Source organism: Leptopilina boulardi, unplaced genomic scaffold, assembly GCF_019393585.1.
Source record: "Leptopilina boulardi isolate dan_hultmark-lab unplaced genomic scaffold, ZJU_Lbou_2.1 LbouV2_211, whole genome shotgun sequence".
NCBI classification, from domain to species: domain Eukaryota; kingdom Metazoa; phylum Arthropoda; class Insecta; order Hymenoptera; family Figitidae; genus Leptopilina; species Leptopilina boulardi.
In genome coordinates this window covers 814,360-835,969 of record NW_026137765.1, presented here as the reverse complement: position 1 = coordinate 835,969, position 21,610 = coordinate 814,360, and the positions used below count along the sequence as shown (strand labels likewise).

At 26.4% G+C, this 21,610-nt stretch overlaps 1 protein-coding gene across 5 annotated transcripts in view; it reads left to right on the top strand.

Annotated features, from left to right (window-relative positions):
- LOC127278816 (poly(rC)-binding protein 3) overlaps positions 1-21,599 on the top strand; it is a 123,259-nt gene extending 101,660 nt beyond the window's left edge. For 4 of the 5 annotated variants that reach the window (XM_051300724.1, XM_051300722.1, XM_051300721.1 and 1 more), the window contains one exon: positions 1,332-5,688. In XM_051300724.1, the coding sequence (XP_051156681.1) occupies positions 1,332-1,713 (382 nt within the window). In that variant the 3' untranslated portion in view covers positions 1,714-5,688. Of the gene's footprint in view, positions 1-1,331; positions 5,689-7,139 lie in introns of those variants that run through there. The other variant, XM_051300726.1, reaches the window with a different exon arrangement.
- The last annotated feature ends 11 nt before the right edge of the window (positions 21,600-21,610 follow it).

Here is a 21,610-nt window from a genome sequence, read left to right as displayed (position 1 = left end):
AGAGAGATAGTGAGAAAGAGAGAGAAAGAGAGAATGAAAAATGTAGAGAGATGTAAATTCATGTTGAAAAAAAAAAATCGCCTACAATCATTTCACAATGCAAAAGGACCAACTCCCATACTACAGCACACTATCCACGTTATAATTATAATCCATTATATATTTTATTCCAGATTGTCACTCACATTTACTACTGCATAACTGCGAATGAACGCCATCATCCCGATATTTCTATTTACCATAACTTTTTTATCATCGTATAAATTACATTATTGTCCCAGCACTCCCAAATTGCATGACTTGCACTCTGTCCGATCACCAAATCTGTCCATCCACATAAATTATTCATTTTTTTTTCAAAAAATTAATTTTTAAAAATTTGTCGTTTTAATTTTTTTTATACTTAAAATTTTGTTTTTTTTTGTAATAAATAAAAAAAGAAAGAAATCTTTTTATTTTAAAATTCTTTTTATTTTATTTCCTTTTGACAGATTATAATTTCTGGCAGAGTGCACATCATGCATTTATTTACTTTAAAAATCCCCCTCTTTTTGCACGGCAGGGATCTGGCTTATTTTTTTTCAAAAAAGAAAAATCGGGAAATGATTTGAAAAAAAAAATGCTTTGGTAGTAATTAACAGTCATTAAACAAAAATCCTCAAGAAAAAATAATGGATTTCCTTTTTGTTCCGATTGTCTTGAGAGCCGCATCCTTGCCTCCTTGTCGCTTTCTCAGCGACTTTCACAAGCTGTTGACAATTTATTTAAAAAAAAAAAAAAAAATAGTAATGATATAAAATTAACAAAAGGAATGAGAAAAAAATACTTCCATTGAAAGAGAGATTATTTTTAAATTATTGTTCACAGCTTGTGATAAAAGTGACGTCGTTTCCTATTACCGTCAATCCCACTAGCCGTCGTCACGCTCCCCAGCGCACGTGACCAGATCACATTGCACATTACAATAATTATTTCTTTCTACCTATATATAATATATATATATTTTTATTAATTTTTCATTTTCTTTGTTAATTAGTTTTATTATCTGTTTACTTATTCTTTTGCCTTTTTCTTTATTCTGTACTTAATTTTCTGTTTTTTCAGTATATTGTAATTTTATTTTTTTCTGTTTTTTAATTTTATTTTTTGTATTTGTTAATTTTTTTCATTAATTTTATTATGTTCTTTTTTTTTAGATTATTTATTGTTATTTTTTGATTAATTTCATCTGAATCCAATTTTTGTTTGTTTTTTTTTTTTGCTCTGTGTTAAATATCACATAACTGATGACATCCTGCCCTGACCTTTTACAATTTATGTCTGTTCCCCAGTGTCGAACTGCAGAAAGCTAATCTAGAGGCCCAAAATACCCAAACCCCTGGCAGCGGTACCACTCCCGGGGCATCCGGGGCCAGTGCTTCTCCCTCTACCACTACTACCACTGCCTCTCCTTTGGCCAGCGCCATCCCATTGGCACAGCTGTTAAGCAAGCCAGGTGCCCTCAACGCCCTATCTAGTCTCACAGCTCTTGGCGGGCTCACGGAATTACTAGGTGGTGCCGCCAGCGCCGCAGCAACCGCGCTACCAGTACAAACAACTGGTGTACATCGTTCGCATAAACCATTCACGCCACGATTACGAAGTCCAAGTGCACCAGGACCAACAGAAAGTGGTAAATTCAAGTCCGAACGAACCAAGTACAATCCGTACTGAAATATCCACGAAACATTGGACAATGACGACATCGCTGTTAATAAGACAATCTGCGAGACGTCACAATTAAACAGCATCACGTGAAAAAGTAGCTCTGTTAGCTAAAAGAAAAAAAAAATCCAATTAACCAATCGAAATTAACGTGACAGCGGTGGGATGATTAAGGGCATGTGTTATTTCCTTTTCCAAACAAAATTCTAAAATAAAAATCAGGGAATTGATAACTGAATCGTTAAATTAGATCAAAATTTAAAAATCTTACAAAAATTAATTTTGTTTCCAAAATTTTTGAAGCGATTTTGACTAATTAAACGATTCTCAGATTCAATACATTATTTTCTGTAGTTTGTGAAGAATGACAGCGCTACCTGACTAACACATGGCCTTAAACATCTCTCGTTCCTCGAGAGAAAATTCGATAATTATTAGCTAATTAATTTTAATTGGTTAGTATCATGGAATTAATTTTTAATAAGTATCGTTTATATAAAAAAAAAAAACATTTCTATAGATCCTCGTTTACAAAAGGTTCGTTCTTTTCTAAATGCACTCGGGTGAAATTTTTATACTGTGCGTAAATGAATAAATTCTCTATTCAGAAATTTATTTGGTAAATAAATTCTCTTATTTATTGATAATAATACAAATTATTATATTGATAAAATGCATAATAATATTTTTATTAATATTCTCCAAGTTGTAGAAAAATAAATTCTTTATTAATTAACATTTGTTAAAAATTTGTATTTCAATTTTATTTACAAAAAAATTAAAAAACAATTCATTTTCTTTATTGTAAAAAAAAATTAGTAGAACATTTTAATTTACTGCATATTTTATTGAATAAGTTTCTGAATGAGAAATAAATTCGAGTTACATAAATACATGAAAATAGACAAACATAAACTATTGGAGAATTTTGCTACTTTGTAGATAGTTTGCCAGCAGAGCTACTTTTTGTTGCGTTTAATGAATGCGTAACTTTTAGATACGCATAAACACCTGTCTCTGAAATTTGCAAATAACAGGAAAATTGGAGCTACGTCGTCTGCGTAGACAGCGTGTCGAGCTTCCGCCACATTAAATTTGTACGATACATAAGTTATTCTCGAAACGTTTACATATTGTAATCGGGCGAAATTTAAAAAAAAAAATCTTTTTTTTTGCCATAGGAGCCACATTAGAAAATATTATTTTTTTGACTTTTTTTCATGCAAATGAAGCTCAAGATTTTGCCACAAAAAATGGCTATTTTTCGTAAAAAAAAAAAAAGAAAAGAAAATGGAGGATTGGAAAAACTTGAATGAGGAAACTTTTTTTGTTGTATTCATCGAAAATGTGATTTTTTTCTAAACATTTTTTTTTTTATAAAACTTGGTTTATTTTATAAGAATTTAGACGGAAAAGCTTTTTTTATATTTGATACAGATTTATTTGGACAAAAAACTTATTTCCTGTAAGTTTGTGTTTCTAAAATCTTTTTTTCATTTTTTTTTTTTTGTATATTTATAAAAATTTTAAAAGATATTTTTCTGTCTAAATTATTTTTAATTTTTTGTTATTTTGTATATCTGCAATTTTGTTTTTGGATAAACATCAAGTTACCTCATAAATCGAGAAGACTTTTTTTTTATAGTCTTGTAGAATTATTTTTTTTAGAAGCTTTTTTGATGAGAAATTTTCATTTTGAAAAGAATTGTGTGGCTGGCTCCTAAAGAAATTGAGTCTTTTTTATATTATTATTATTAATAATGATGATGATAAATTGTGAAAAAAAATACAATTAACTTCTCAATCAAGTTTGTTAGATTAGTTTGTATTCTGATACATATATATATATATATATATGTATAAATCCTTTTTGTGATAGTCGAGCGTAAAAGTGGTGACGAATGAACGAATAGTTGAAAGAAAGTATACGTGAAAGAGGGTTAAAAAAACGTAGATTGTAATAATTTGTCATATATATAATATAATCTTTTCTATCTTCGCTGAAATCATGTTTTTTTTGGGGGATCGTTAAACATTCGATAAAATCTGACTTTCATGACAATTGGAATATTTTTTATAAATTTAATTATAGCAAAATTAATTTTATTGAAATTATCAAAAAAATTGTTTTTTCTATATGAAAAGAGGGGATTAAATTATTATTATTTTTTTTGTAATAAGAAACAGCGTTTTTCGTCTGGTTAATCGGGATCAAGATGAAAGTATAGAGAGAGGGAATCATGATCGTTGATTTGTAATACATTCTGTTTGAATGATGTGGCGCGTTGTCCCTAATATTTAAAAGGGAAATTAGGAGAGCTTATTATCATATAAAATTAAAAAATAAGGTTGCATTGTCGTGAATTGGCGAAATTAGAATATTATTTAGAAAATAATCTACTAGCATACATACAATTTATATTGTAGGAATTAAACTATAAGAATAAGAATAATATTCATAATATTGTATTTGTAATCGTAATATTGCGCATTGTATCCGTATATTCAAAACAGATCAATTTGTGTCTCTCCACTCAGATCGTTCTAATAAAAAAAAAGCTCGACACGTGAAAACACATTTTTTTTTCTCTCTAATTTTGTAATAGGTATATCATTTTTCAATTGAAATTTAATGTAGAATTACAATATTTGGGTTTGATCCTTTTTTTGAAGAATGAAAAAAAAAATAAAGAATTTCGCGTAAATTTTGATTAAATTATTATAAAGACCGTGTCCATCAGAATTTTTTTTAGAAATTTTTGAAGATTCTTTTTTAATTATGCAAGATTTATTAATTCAAAATTCATTTGATAATGCATCTGAATGTAAAAGACAGTCAATTTTTTTTTATGAAAAAAAGAATAGAATTAAAGACAAGTCAAGTTAGTTATGTGTAGATTTCATTAATATTATCGATTTCGTGTGCTCAATAGCGACTCGTATAGCAACGAGAACAATTATAATACGTGAAAAATGTCGCGTCAATAATCTCCACTGCAATGACTTATATAAATAGTATTTGTCGAATTTTCAGTGCGAGCTCCATTAAAAATATTTTGACAATGATTCTATTAAAACATCGGACCCGATTGTTCAATAATCACTGATTTACGTTTTCTCTTTAAATTGTACATTAAAAGCTGGTACTAGTCAATCACTTTCTTATATTTGAAAAAAATTTAATTATATCCCTATATTAATTGTATGGTTTACATTTGAAAATCACAATCAGTTTTTCTTCTGCTTAATAAATCATTAAATTTTATTTTAATATTAATTAATAGTTATACTATATAATAAGTAATTATGTAAAAAAAAATAATTGATTGACGTTGATAATTGTTAACAGTAATTTGTAAATTTGTTAACAGTAATTAGTAATTTTTTTTAAAATAGTAATTAGTAATTATGTTAGTAACGATAATTGATAATTATATTAATGATTAAATTGCCGTACGTTTTGAAAATTGAACAATTGCATATTATAATAATGGATCCGATATTTGAATGATTGTTGTGTGAATCTCCAGTTTCTGTCGTTGAAATTAACTTTTTAAAACTATAATTAATTTTTTTATTATATATAAAAATAATTGATTCGCGGAAATGAAGGAAAATAAAAAAACTGGAGGTTCTCTTTGCAGGATTTCTGTATCTGTATATAAATAAAAAAAATATATATACAATATAGAAGATAGTGTAACAATAATGTCAGATTTAAGCAGCGTGTCTCAATATTAATTATTTTTGAAAAGAAAATTAGTTGGGAAATCATGATCGAAAGGTAAGCTCGAAGTTGAAGAAGGTTTGATATAAAAGATTGTTTATTTCAATTATACATACATTTAGTCAACGCTGTTTTCTTTGCAATCTTTCATACAAAGTCGAAAACGTATACATCGTGTACTTTAGCAAAAAAAAAAATTTTGCTATTATGTATTACACTGTTGAATAAAGCTAGGCGTGTTTAATATTAAAACAACATCTTCAAGTCTTTAATTCATGAAACAAGAGAACAAAACTTTTACCTAGTTTTTTCTTTCAGTAAAGTATTTTTTTTTGTCATACAATTTTTCTCGATTTTCAGTTTTCCATACAAAAACAACAAAAATTAAAATTTTTTTTAATTACATTATTAAATTTTCAAAAAAAATATTATATAAAAATTTGTAACATCTTTTTTCCCTTTCAAAAATTGATTTAAATCTAAAACTTGGATTAAAAAAAAAAGTTTTGAAAAAATATTAAGATTAACGATTGCAAAAACAAATTATCAGAAATATATATAGCGAAATTTTTCAAGAATTAGAAAAAAAAAAAAAAAATGGTGACAACTATTTGTATAAATTGTAATTATTTAATTGAACAATCATGTGTTCTGAGTATATGAAAATGTATTTTGAAAAAAAACAGTGTGTATAAATACGTACAATACAAATATCCCGAAGAGTGGAGACACATTCAGAGAGAGATGTAGAGAGAGAGAGAGAGAAAGGGAGAGAGAGAAGATGTATCCATCCAACCAACTTGACCCAGGCTCCTGCCCATCTTCGGTAAGCACCATCCGCTCCTTTGTAGTCCTCTTTAACTATACTTATCCCGTTTGACCGTTTCTCTTGCAAACAAAGTTTTTTCTTTTGTTAAAAAAAAATATATATACATATTATTTCTTCACTATAAAATCATTGTAAAAACACGGGTATTCCTCTTATATTTAATATAAATTTTTCAATCACGATATTATTTCGTTTTTATGTTCTTTAATTGTACATTATTATATTTAAATTATTATTTTTAGTTTTGAAAAAAAAAATTATACATTAATATCTGCTTAAATTTTATTAAAATTATTATTATTATTTATTATATTCAGTAAATATAATAAAATTGCAAAATTACTGTGTCGTAAAAAAAGTCTATAAATAATTTAATGTTTCAAATGTAAAAAATTTGTATTCCAGAGAGACAAACTCAATTTGATATTCAAAACATGTCTTATCGAGAAAAAAAAAGAATTTACCTGAAATACATATAGAGATGATATTTGTGTAATTGATTGTTTGTAGCGGAAAAATTCCACTCAGAAATAAGTAAAAAAATTGTTTCTTTTTAAAAATTAACTCTAATATTTGTTATTGTATTTTAAAAAAAAAAATTTATTTCCATATTTTTTTAATGACTCAGTTAATTATGACATTCAATTTTTAATTATATATATATAATAATCGTAATTTATAATAATAATAATTCTGAATAAAATAAAAGTTATAAATGAAACAATAACGAAAATTGTAATAAAAATAAATTTTTTTTATCTCGTAATTTTTTGCAACCCATAAAATTGAATTATTAATAAGAGGAAGAAATGGGGGGGGGGGGGAAATGAAAAAATTTATTAAAAAATAAATTCTAAAGTAGAAATGCTTTTGTTTCAGGATATCATTAGAGACCGGTGGTATGGCGATTCCAACATTTCAATACATCACGCCAAATCATATCGTCAAGTCCCCCATTCACTAGAGTGGAAATTATCGCAAATTTTTCGCGGGACACCCATCGAAGGACGCAGTGTCGCGACGAACCTGTCAATGGCATCTGGGACTTGGCCGCATACTGTGTTCAACCAGCTTGCTATAAAATGACATGAGAAACAAAAAAAAAAGTACCACATACACAATGACAGTCACTAGGTAACTATATATGAACACACGGGGAAAAAAAATACATTTACACATTATCAACACAGAGAGAGACCTAAAAAACACACACACAGACACACGAAAACATACATACACATACGAGAGACTGCTTTAACGCATCTCGCGGACACTCGAGTGTACAAAAACTGTACAAAAAAAAAACTAAAAAAAAAAAAAAATAATGCAACGCTGCAGCATCACGCTGCTGCCGATTGGTAAAGGGAACAAGCCAAAGATACGTTAGTTTTCATTTTTATATTTAAGACGAGAGGATGAAAATGAAACAAAAGAATTATTATTATTAATTAATTAACTAATTAATTATTGACTATTAATTATTGTACTATTATTATTTTTACTAGTACAAAAAAAAATCGGATACTTTTTTAGACCGGTTGTTAGCATTTTAAAAAATCGTATTTCACAAAAAAAAACAAGCATTTCACGAATGAGATTCGTGAGAAAGCGTGCGCGCGCGAAATATTTCCAAAATTTTAAATTTTACTTTTTTTTAAAAAAATATTTCGCGCGCAGATTCTTTTTTTTTTTTAAAAAAGAAAAAAAAGTAAATGTCGCGTGGTTAAAAAATAAAATTGAATTTCGAATTCGCGTTAGCGGCACACGAGAAATCATTTTGTGATACTCATCGGAGCTTATAATTGAATATATTTATTTTCTATTCTATTTTATACTTTCTAGCGAGTAGAGGAACAAAAAAAAGAAAAATTATTATGAAAAAGGGGGTTATAGGATAAATTTCCCAACATAAAAAAGGGACATTTTTTCTCGTGAGCTCAACGCACAAAGAGCGCTTATATAAAAAAAAAAAAAAAAAAAAGGAATAATGAAAAAGAGAGAGAGAAAAAGAAATAAGAGGTTGTATTTAATAATACAATTTTATTAAGCGAGTCGATCGCTTTTAATTGTTGCGCAATTTCTATACGGCAAGGACGCGATTCAAAAGATCATTTCGGGTTTAACGATCGTCTGACATTTATTATTATAACGTACGAAATTATGTGCTGAGATCGTCATATTTTCAAAATTTAGAATTTTGAAAATATATGAGAATAAGTGATTTATAATTATAAGCAATTAAATTTACGTCTGTTTCTGGGAAAATAATTTCGACAACTATTCGAGTAATTTATTAAAAATTCAAAATAATTTTTCAAATTTTTGTCCAGATTTTGTTGAATTTACAAATTGTTTTAATTTTTTATCACCTATGATCATTGATGCATTTCGTATGTCCGGGCAATGCTTTCAAATATAATGATCAATGAAAATTTTGAGAATATGTTTAAAAAAATCATATCGATAGAAATTTTGAATTGATCATTCTGTTGAAGTATATCGATTCGGACGCGCGATAAAAGTGGCTTCTGTTGAGAGAAAAAAAAAAGATGAAAGAAAAAGAAAATTATTAAGTGAATTATAAATAAATAACGATATATAGTATATATACAATATATATATATATATATTTATTATACGATTAAAAACAAATTAATTAGAGGAGATAGAGAGCAATGAAGGTGCGAGATCAAAGCTTTCTTTGCTTTGATTAATAGGAGGCGTCCTCCTTTCCTCGACCCCTTTTTCTCCCTCCTTTATAATCCAACCATTGTCAACGGACTGACAATCGATTAATTTTTTAATTAGTCGATTTAAAATAAAATTTTTATTTTAGAATATATTTTTTCTATTTTCAATATTAGTTTTGAAGACAAGAGTTGTTTTCTTTTATCAATAATTTTGATAAAATTCAGTGCATATATATGAAGAATTTAGAATTCTTCTAAATTTTTCTTTAAATCTGAGATTAAATTATCCTAATTTATTATTATAGGCACGCAGCTTTAATTATATTTTAGAAATTGAATTTGAAATTATTTTTTCTTTTTTTTTTTTTGTTTAAAAGACTTTATTGTTTTTGTTAATCTCTTGTGTAAGTTTATACAAATTTTTATTTAAGAAAATTGAGATTTAAACAGAAAAATTGTAATTTATTGTAATTCAAAATTGTAATTTAAATCTTAATATATTTTATAGACTTCTAAGCGTATATAAATAAAAAAAAATGTTTCTCAAAGTACAATAATAATACTCTTAATGATGACGATAATTTATTAAGAAAATATGCGCTAAGATAATATTGAAAGTTTTTATTATTAAAATTAAATTATATTTTTAAATTATGTAGCAATAAGTTTTACAATATTAGAAAATAATTGTGACGAAATTTCTGTTAAAAAAAAAAAAAAAAAACAAAGTGAGTGAGAACATTAATTTTTCGGATTAATAAATTAATTTAAAAAAATATATATTTATTGTTGAAAATCGTCTTTCGATTTCTGGTCCGTTGCAACATCGATCTCATTTCTATCCTCGAAACGTGAGGGTCCATTCTCCTCTTCCACTTCCCCAACATAAGAAATAAATGTTGCTTACACGATCTCATAAATATCGCGATTAGGTGGTTTTTTTTAAATTTCTAAAAATTACCTGTTCATATCTATTTATCAAATTCGCGAATTATCAAATTGAAATCACAAAATTCGCAATTTTGTACCTTTCAACGAAAAGGATTCAATATCTTAAAATTCAGTGTTCGATTAGATTACAATTTTAATCGTAAATTTTTTAATTAACATTTTTAAATATAATATTAATTTAGAAAATTATTTTACTGACAAGATTTAGTAATTAAATTGATGATTTATTTTTTATAATGTAAAAATGTAATATTTTATATAAAAAAAACTTTTTATAATAAAATTACAGGATAAAAGTCTTTACCTCTTCCTGTTTAGATTTCAACATATCATAGTAAAAAAAATTCTCGATATCTATTTTCAATTTTATAAAAAAAAATCGTTTTTTCTTTTTTGAAAAAAAAAACGAAAAATAAACATCGAACACTGATTTAAATAGTCAAGGGTCCATAATGTCGTTGCAATAAATTCTAGAGCGTGTAAGTGGCGACGAATTCTTACAGACAAATACAATAATAATCATCGTTTTTCCTAAAGAATAAAGAAAATAAAACCTGACATATCTTCGAATCGTACTCGAATACTTTCGGTACGTGCCAACAAAAAAAAAAGTTAATCGAATCGTAAATCGTAAACCTTTGCGCTTCCTAGAAAGACTTTTTGATTTTTCAAATTTCTCGAAAGAATTTTAATCATTATTTTTTTTTCTTGTAAAGACGCTCAAATTGTAAAGAAACAAAAAAAAAATCTATCCGTACGTTCCTCTCGTCGTGCATTTCATCTCTTATACAAAAAGAGACGAAAATAATTAATCTTGACAGTTAAGGGGTTAGGGGTAGTCAGAGGCACGAAAAAATGAGAATTTTCAGTATTTTTTTTTTGCTATTAAATAATTTTATTTTACAAAAGTAGTAATATGGTATTATTAAACAATGTTTTGACTTGAAGTCACGAAAATTTCAAAAAAAAAAAATTTTTATTTCCGAAGTTACAGCTGTTTGTGTTAACCCAGTTCCAAAAAAAGGTCCTTGCGGTGACAATCATAAGTCCTTGGAGATTAATCAGAAATCAATCGGATAAAAAAAATTAGTTTTATAAATAAATAATCCTGGGCCTGATCGAAGGATTTTTTTTTTTTCAAAAATTAACAAAATGGCGGCCTCAGGAAATTTTTGTCTAGATTTTTGGGAAAAAATCAACAGTTAATTGGTCTTAAAAAATCGAAATTTTTCAAAAAAAAAAAAATCCTTCGATCAGGCCCGAGTTTATTATGTATTCTAAAAGCTGTATAAATTTCATTAAAATCGACTGAGCGGTTTTCGAGTTATAGTTGTCACCAGTTCAAAAAACATAGTTTTGAGAAAAACGCGTTTAGTTTCACACTAGATTTACGTACAAAAAAACGAATTATTAAATTACTTACACCGAGTCATCTATTCCTGGGCCATATTAATTTAGGTACTACTACATATACCCAAGTCTGAGTTCATCGATGACAATAGAACCCTAAAAGCCGATTTCTTGCAGCTGACACTAGCTGCAAGCGCTCCCGAACGCTTTCAAAGGCCCGAGCTCTCTTTGTTATTTGTCGAATAACTTAAAAACGAATTATCGGATTAACTTGAAATTTTCAGAGATTATTTTTAAGATATTTTACTTAACGAAAATGCAAAAAAAAAAAATTTGATTTTTTGAAAATTCTGACTACCCCTAACCCCTTAAATTATTAACCAAAATTCACACACGTTTCAATGGCTTCCATATATAGATATATTATCCAGTTAATAAACTATACGGACTTCCCAAAATGTACTGTTGCTAATTAATTAATTTTATCGTACATGATTTCAATATTTAATTATAATCTAACGAAAATTAATTAACTAATGCAACTGTCATTTATCACCACATCTTCCATCAAATATTCTAATTCTTCACTCAAATAACATCAAGTGAGATTAATTTCATATGATATAAAAATCTTAACTTGTTTAAAAGATTTTTTCAACAAACTTTTTCTCTAAAAGAAATATTTTTAAAAATAATTTGAATAAATAAAAAATGAAAAAAAAACAATTTCGGGAAAATTTTACATTTACAACTTTGAAAATTAGAATTGCAAAGGAGATAAAAATTATTCCTCACCTTCTTTCAACTACTAATTTTCACCATCTTATGGAGCTTTCATCGATGCGATTATACCGATCGATTCAATCTCGTCTGGAGTCATCTTTTTCAATACCCCAGACACTTTCAAAACGTCTTCGTCTTTCACCAATATCACAAACCTTTCTCTATCTCTTTTAAAACGATCTACCCACCCTTGACCCCTTTTAATCCTCTCGATAGATAAAATCCCATTGAATTAAAACCAATGGAACATTGAAAAATCCTATGGGCCTTTCTAGGATTTAATTACCTTTGAGCTTGATATAAAAGAATTTTGAAAAAAAAAATTATTAGAAAAGAATAATCAATTTATTATGATTTATTATAATTAATGTTTTTTTTTTAATAAAAAGTTACATCTCCGAAAAGCCCATGAGATTGAAAGTGCTCAATTTAAATTTTTACTTCATAATAAATAAAAGGAAAAAAATTTTTTGTTTCTTTGGGACGTTAATAATAATAATAATAATAATAATAATAATAATTTAAAAGGAGTAGCCTCTTGTAAGGGACAAAAAAAATGTTTTTTAAAAAAAAGCAAACACAGACATTGAGCTGTAGTGAGACGCTGTATGATTGTGTATATCAACAATAAATATTGCTGTGATTAGAATTGATTATAGTGTAGTAATTAAGGCCAATTTTTAGGTACACAACGGAAAGAACGGGGTTTAAGATTTTGGGAATGGGGGGATATGGGTTACGAAATCTTATCTAGGGAAGTTATAAATCAGAGAGGGAATGAAATGTGTCGAAAAGAAGCGAAGAAATTGTAAAGAAAAAAAAAAATATATCATTTGTGTGAAAAGACAAATTTTAACCAGTGAATTTTACCAGATATAAAATGACAAAATAATAATAATACTTTGCGGGAATTTGTGATTCTGATCGTCCTTAATCGACGCAGGCAATCTAAAAACTACGATCTTTCGGAAAGACTGAGAAAAAGAAAAATTGTTTATATTTCTATTTTAAGGGGAAATTTTTTATTTATTTATCTAAAAAATTAATTATTTTATTATTGTAATTTATTAAAATAATTTGTATAGTTTAAAGATTACAGCGTTGCTTGACGTAAAAATTCGGATTTAAATTTAATGACAAAGAGGATTGTAATTAATTTTTTTAATCAGTATTAATGACAAAATTGTGATACTCCTGCAACGCTGTCAAAAGACTGAATTTATGAAAATTCTAAATTATAGTTAACTATTTTCTCGAAATTAAAATTATTGTCCTTGATATTAGGAGTCGTTCAAAAATGTCAAAAGCTTTTATTAATTATATAGGAATTATTAATAATTTGTCAAAAGAATTAAAAATATTTTCAAAAAAACAAAATACAAATTATTTTAATTTGATTTTGTATTATAAAAACTTATTTTTTAAATTTTTTGTTTAAAAAAAATTACAGGGTAATTTCAAATAATATGAGAGAAATATTTTTATTATAATAAAAAAAATGCTTCTATTCTTTTGGACGACATAATTATAATTTTCTAGTCTATAAATTTTTTGTTTTTATTAAGTGAAATTTATTCGTCAAAAATCTCTCTCTCTCTTTAAAAAAAAAAAAAAATACCAAGAAAATTGGTTGCGATTTATTTTTTAAAGTGCAGTAAAAAGATTTGAATTCATAATGATTATTTAAAAATGATAAAAATTGTAATTAGAAATTAATTATCGCGAATAATGACGGTCAGCCACGAAAGCCACAAAGGAATATTAAATTCATGTATACCTAAGTATTAATGAAGATTAAAGTGGTTCAATTCTACTCTAATCTTCTCTAAATGAAAACTATCGATGGATAAATATTAATTAAAACAAAAGAAGAAAAAAAAAGAAAGCAATTTATCGTCGAAGTATAATTCTCGAAGCATATCCGGTAACACATATGATTACGATATATCTCTTTGCTCCAATACTCACAACTCGTAAACACTTAATCAAATCGTATTAAATGAAAATGAATTAACGTCGCTGAAGAAAAAAGAATCCATCATTATACTCGGAACGTTAAAAACTAACAATATTATTCTAGAAAAGGAAAACTTTCGAAAAGATCGTTTCTCGTAGGAGTCGTAGCTGCGCTAAGTAAACTCTTTGCGTCATTTGTAATTTGTAATTTCTAAGAGTCAACGTAAAAAAAATCGTGTGTGTTTAAGATTGGTATACATGTATTTCGTAGCGTCTTATAATGTTCGTTCAAAATCCGAAGATGACAATTTCTCTTCGGTACACGATTATTAAAAAAAGAAAAAAATAACTTTGAAAGCTATTTAAAAAATATTCGTAAATAATGAGAATTAAAAAAAAAATTTTTTTTTTTTTTAGAGAAATTGTACAGAGCTTATTTTTGTGTTTTGCTATCGCTCGTAAAAATAATAATACGTCAATTTCTCTATATTATTCGCGACAAAATAAATTCACAATTTACGGGAAATTAAAATTAAAATTTATTAGCTCCCATTCAATAAAAGACGAGAAAAGCAGAAAAAAATCGATTTCAAAGCGTGAGCAAATTAATTTTAGAAAAAAAGCAGAAATAATCGATCGACAATTTCTTAATTAAAATCAATTTATAAATCATGTCTTTTATTGAACGTTCTCGATGTCATTCTTCTTTTTTAATATGTCAAAGTTCCACATTAAAAATTTGCTCTTTTTGTCAAATATAACTGTCCAAGATATTAAATTTTAACAACTCTTTTTGTCAAATAAAAAAAAAATTTCAAACTTATTCAATTTTCATGACTCTTTCAATCAAATTTTAACCGGCTCTCTTTTTGTCGATTATTCTCATTCTATACTTGAAAAAAAAAATCAATAAGAAAATAAATCAATTTTTCGACATTCTATAGTAAAATGTTAAAGTAGTTTGTATGTTTTAGGAGGGCATATTGTATAATAAATATAATGTATAGAATGTTAAGACAGTACCATTGAAAAAAATAGTAATTAACGATATTGCTCAGCTCAGATTATTATAGTCACGTTTTCTATAGAGATTTAAATACCATTAAAAAAAAATCTTACAAAAAAAAAAATTTCGAAGGCGAGGGAGGTAGTTCTACCATACAATACTAGATTTCTAATTATCTAATATTAAACTAACTGTATAACGTGTGCAATAAAAAAAAACAATTAGAAATATATACCCCAAGAGAGTTGTTTCGAAAAGTTGATAAATTTCAAGGCAACAGAAAAAAAAAATCTTTGTTTCTCGCTTTGAAATCGAAATATTGTGAAAAGTGACAAAAAAAAAACACGAGCATTATGTTGTGGCGTAGAGCAATCTGTAATGGATTTCTTGAGGAATTTTTTTTTCTTTTAAACAAAAAATATCCCTCAAAAAATTCTTACATGTAGAGCAATCTGTTAGTGCAGGGGCCTTATCCTTACTGCGAGGGGTCTGTCCCGATCTACCTCGATCAATAAATTTTTTTTCTCTTCCTCTTCCATTTTTTTTTCTCTTTTATATTTAATTATTATAATTTTTTTTTCATTGATCGGATTAAAAAAAAAAATCTCGATCAAAGATCGTCGTGATCGGACTGACACCCGACCTTATTATCGTAACGCAAGGCAATCAGCTAATAAGTAAACTTAGTTTTTATAGAATATTAAAAAAAGCAAAAAAAAAAAAAAAAGCCCTCGCCCTTCTTTCCGGGCTCGAAGAAAAAAATTTTAAATTTAAACGTTTAGAACGTCAAAATAAAAAAATAAAAAAAAAATGGGGGAGGATTGGTTACGAGAAACCAAGTTTTTTCTAATCTCTCTTCTATAATAATAATTGGGCGAACACTAGATTTTTGGAGGCATATTTTTTGTACTCGGTGGCAAGATTTTATGTATAAAAAAAAGAGATTAAGAAAAATAAAAAACAAAAAAGTACGCGAGAGGGACCGCAGACTGTGCCAAAATCGATATCGAGATTCTTAATTCAAAGCGGCTCAAAAAAAAAAAAAAATAAATAAAATAAACACACGTGCCAAATAATAATGGTATAAAAACGCGTGCCAAATTATCCACTTTTTTGTGGATTGCATCAGGCGTGTTTGTGTTATTGTAGATCTCAAAACTTGAAAAGGTGTCGAGACTCAAACCTTGAAATTTAAACAAAGAAAAAATAAAATTGAAACATTTTTTAATTAAAAAAAAAAAAAATTCAATTATGTGATAAAGAAATTTAAACATGAAAAAAAATTTTTTAAATCTCGGCGCTTTTTTAAGATCAATTTTTGCATGTATTTTGAGATTATTAATTAAAAATAATAAAAAAAAGAAAAAATTCGTACAGGTTCGTAGACCCACGTGTCGAATGAAAGATATGAAATCTAATAAACAGGAATATGGGAGTGCGCGACGTCTTCCCACTTGAATTTGTAAATGTGTATTCATCTTCTTCCTAAGGCGCACTTACACCCTTTTCTGTTTTTCTTCCATCCTTTCGACTTTCTTCCCTCTTTTCATCCCCAAAAGCATTGCGCGCAAAAGAAATCTTATCTCTTTCCAAGAGGCAATAATATTCATATATATATATATATATATATATATATATATATATATATATATATATATATATATATATATGAAAGAGGCGAATTTTAAAAAGAGCGCTCTCTAGTTTCCATGCAAGTCTGGAATTTCTTTTTTTTTTTCTAAGACTTGATATTTTTCTTCCCTCTCTGCGTGTGGAATTTTTTTTTTCTTTTCTTTTTTCGATTTCAATTGCCCCGCATTTTTCAAAGATCCTTCGTCCGTGCTCTTTCGTCTTGTACATGCGTGTAAAGTACTAAATATGTGTATATTCTTCGGCCGAAACCAACTTATGTTTACGAAGCCTTTAAGAAACAGGGTCATATAAAAATACTTACGATTATAATAATGAGTATTAAATTTTTAGTGAGAAAAGACAAGAGGAAAAAAAAAACACAATGTTAACGTAGTAGTGTGCACAGAGTGCGTTAAAACGAAGCGAATCGTGAAGTAAAATTTTTCTTTTTGTTTTGCTTATAGAACTTCCGAGCATTTTTATAAAGTGCTTTAATTATAATTGGCTCTCAATCGAGAGAATCAGGGAAAACGTATTTTTTTTTATATATAGAAAAAAAACTTAGTTTTTACCATTTTTTGAAAATTATTTAATTACTTAATCAAATTTTTGTCAATTTAATTAAATAATTAATTAATAAATTTAAATTGCGGCAAAAATTGAGATTGAAATACGTTTTCAATTATTCTCATCGTTTGCAATCAAGAGAGAGAGAAAGAGCCTAGCAAATTTTTTTTCGATAATTTAATTTCCAATAATAAATAATGATTTCGTATTAACTTTTTTAAAAAAGCGCAAATCGTTTTTTGGGTCTTCCATTGAACGATTAATCGTCTGCGGAATGGCAAAAGTACATTACTCCAGGGTAAAGAAATAGTTTTTGTAAAATTGTCTCGTACTCAATATTTATGTAACATAAAAAAAAAAGATTTAAAGCAGCACTTAAGAAGTGTAGAGAGGTATGAAACTTGTAACAATTATACATATAATTATTATTATTAATTAAAGAAAGATGAAAGAAAACAATTAGCGAATGCAGTAAGAGAATAAAAAAACGTAATTAAATAAATAAATAAAAAAAAAAACAAAAAAAAAAATACACACACATACACCTTACACAAAAAAATACTGTAATATCCCTATTATAAGGACACGAGTATAAAAAACGGTTATCAGAATTACGATTTTCAAATTCACATAATTTGTGATTATTCAGCAAAATATTCACAATATTTGTGTTTATTTGCAAATATTGTATTCTTAATATTTTATTATGAATATAATTTCATAATAAAACAAAAAATCTTCTTATTATAAAAGAAGAGAAAGTTGTCGATTCTAATATGAAAATTGAGTATACAGAATTTTTATACTCAAAATACAATTTTCTGTGTGTAGAAAAAAAGAGGCTTGAAATTTAAAATCGTGATTAATAAAAAAAAAACACGTGAAAAAGTGCTTTAAGTTAGAAGTAATGTAGTTATGCGTTACATATCTCTGAAAAGCAATTTTTTATAGTGACTTTCATTCGATCGGGGCATTTTTATATATAAAAATAATAAAACATTTTTGCACCTTTCGAATTAAAAGTCAAAAGGGAAAAAATTGTCATATAGAAAATAAAAAACAAACAAATCGTGTGTATAGATTGAAAATAAGAATTTATAGGAACCTTATATTTGTCCAAATGTCAGTCTACATATCAGACTTTTTTTAGTTTATAATAACAGAAATTTTTCTTTTTGACTGATTGATAACCGTTTACATTGAAAAAACAAAGATAATAAATGATCTTTTCTCCTTTTTGAACCTTCCCTTATATTCAACTCAACAGCTTAATTGCTGAAAAATATTTAATGTCATTATTCTACCAACTCTTCAAGAGACTACATTACTTATACCACTATTATTACTACTGTATTCTATTACTAACTACTACGCTGTTAAAACACTAAATTACATTTACTATACCATCCATATCACAGACAAAAAAAAGCGTTTGTTACGTCGCTGAATAAAAATTGTAGTTTGATTTGCATTACAATAGCGAAGAACTTGAAAAAAAATCCTTGTCATTTTCTTTCCTTTGGTAACAATTCAAATTTTGATTCACAAAAAAAAATTTAATTTAAAAATTATTCAAAATAGTGAAATAAATTACATTGTTTTTTCATTATCATTACCAAAGGAAAAAAAAATAAATTTGCAAAGAAATATTAATTTTGTATTACATTTTTTAATTACTATTTTTTTTTTTACAAAATTTGTATGTTGAGAGATGACACATTTTCAAATAGTTTCAAAATTTTTCACAAATTGCTTGTTAACATTATTGTAACAACTGAAAGAAAAAAAAAATGGAATTTCCATTGTTAGAAGTTATGGGAAGTTTCAAAGTTTCAGATTGTATTGATTTTCTAAAATGGGCACAAACTTTATAAAGTATATATCAAAGTTTTATAAACTTTGACATCAAAAATTAAAATTTCAAATTAGTATTTAAATTAAATAATTTTTCAAGAATGATTTTCAAAAATACTCGAAATTAATTACTTCTTTGCAAATAAAATGAAAAAAAAAAAAAATTATGAATTTTAAAGCCAGTCGATTCCACGTTGTCTTCGTCATCTTCTCCTTTGATCCATATTAATTTTTTTAATATATTTCTTCCATGATAATGTCTTCGTTTAAAATATCTGTATCAATTTTATGAACTATTGTGATATAAGACTAATACAGAATTATTTTTTAAATGTTCGGAGAAACGAGCGATGCGACACGTGCAATTGAAAGGACGTTCTCCAGCTGTGAATTCTCGAACAAATTTATTATTAATTTTTATTATTATTAATATTATTTTTATCATTAATAATAAAAATATTAACATTTTAATTTTATTAATATTTTTATTATTAATATTATTATTTTTTTTTATTATATTATTATCTCTGTATTTAAACTGCATTATATGTTGCATATTTAACCGATGAAATTCTCGCGCGATATTGTTGCGTATTTATATGCTGATTGTATTTTATGTAAGCGTACATTGTTGATTAGTTGCTATCTGATTAATGTAGAGATGTGTAAAGATCGGAAGGAGATTTTTTTTGTTTAAATTAAACATTCGAAAATTATATTTATTTTTCAAATTCAATTTACGCTTTTAAAAGAAAATCCTTTCGATCTGCGGTTATCGACTCTTGTTTGTTCTTTTAATTTTTTTTACGACTTTCGTTTGCTCAAAGCAATTTCTCGTTTGGAGAAATTTACGGAGAATACTTTGCGTTAACAAATAATGCTTTAGAAGGAAAAAAAAACTCTCGTTGCAAAAGATCCCAAGTGTTAATTAGTAGGAAGTAATTAGTCGGGGGACGATTTTTTTTTCTTTTTTTTTTAATAAAGCATCGAGGTCAAATGGCTTCATTGGCATTACATGTTGTTCTTTATTTTTTCGCAAAGTATTCTCCCTTATTGATTATTATTTAGTCTAGCTACGATAATGCGTAAGCGAATTTTTATTTAAAAAAAGAAATAAGAAAAAAAAGCTAAATTATTTACAAATCGACCACAATATTATTTTTGCAATATCTGAAGGTGAGAGAGAAAAATTTTATTTAAAAAAAAAAATTTATCAAAAACTTGTTAACTTAGTGTGTAATTATTTAAATTTGTCGACGATATTTATTATTAATAATAAACTAAACATCTTTTGTTTTTATCGAAAAAATTTGTTAGTTTTTTTTTTATAAATTTTTCTCTTTTCGCTTTTATTTGTAATATAAAATAAATTAGGGTCGAAATATTTAGCGACGTATATTTGTTTACTCGATATTCGATTGATTACTTGTAAATAGTAAAAAAAAAAAAAAAAAAAACAGAATCGTCATAATTTATTTGATGATGTTGTTTAAAAGTCTGGAGAAAAAAAAATTCGTACTGTATAAAACCATTTTTTTTTCATCGTCGGTGTAAAAGAAATCATAAATTTCATTTCCCGACCAAGTAAAAAAATGCGAATTAATTATACGATTCACAATTAATCGTGAAATAAAAAAAGAAAGAATGAAAGAATATTGAAAACTCGAAACACTCAACACTTTTACACATACTTTACAAGTACACATACACACAAAAAATGCATTGTCTTTGAAAAGACATTTTGCGCTCTTGACAGTAAAATATCATTTAAAAAAATATTTAAAAAAAAATACACAGCATATGTTGTTTTACCGGTGAAAGGAAACAAATAAATAAAGAAAATAAAGGGAAAAAAATACAAAAAAGATCACAAATTGCTACCGCTCGATAGTAATTTAATGTTTGTAAGGGCAATAACAATTGTAAATTTCGAGTACACTGTATTTGAATGTGTAAGTTGCATAAAAAAGACAGATTTTTTAGATATTGCACTGTAACGTTTATTATTCTAAGATAACAATATTCATGACGACTGTAACATCGTGGCTCACGAATTCTCGTAAATAAAAAGTAGACAAACATTTTATTAAGACGCATGTAAAAAAAAGAAGAAAATATTGAACCGCAGACAATTTAGCAATCAGAGAAAAATAGACATTAAAATAAAACTTTTTGTGAGACAACCTATCCTTGTGTAACATAATATATATGGAAAATATTAATTAAAGAAAAAGAAGAGAGAAATGTATAATTATAAGAGACAAAAAAAATATGTCTATTTGTAAAGAATTGAATTGAGAGCCACGAGAATGCAATCGCCAATGGCAAGTATAAATGAATATTATTATTAAAAAAAAAAAATACAAAAAAAAAAAATAATAAAAATATGAAAGAAAAAGTATATTGTTCTTTCCAAATACGAGAAAAGCAAGATTTTTAGTGTTTACACTACGATTGATAAACAATTCTATTATTACATAATATTATATTAATAACAATATTATTATTGTAATATGTTTGTTTTTGGTTATTAAAGTGTGTATATAGCAATAGTAATATTT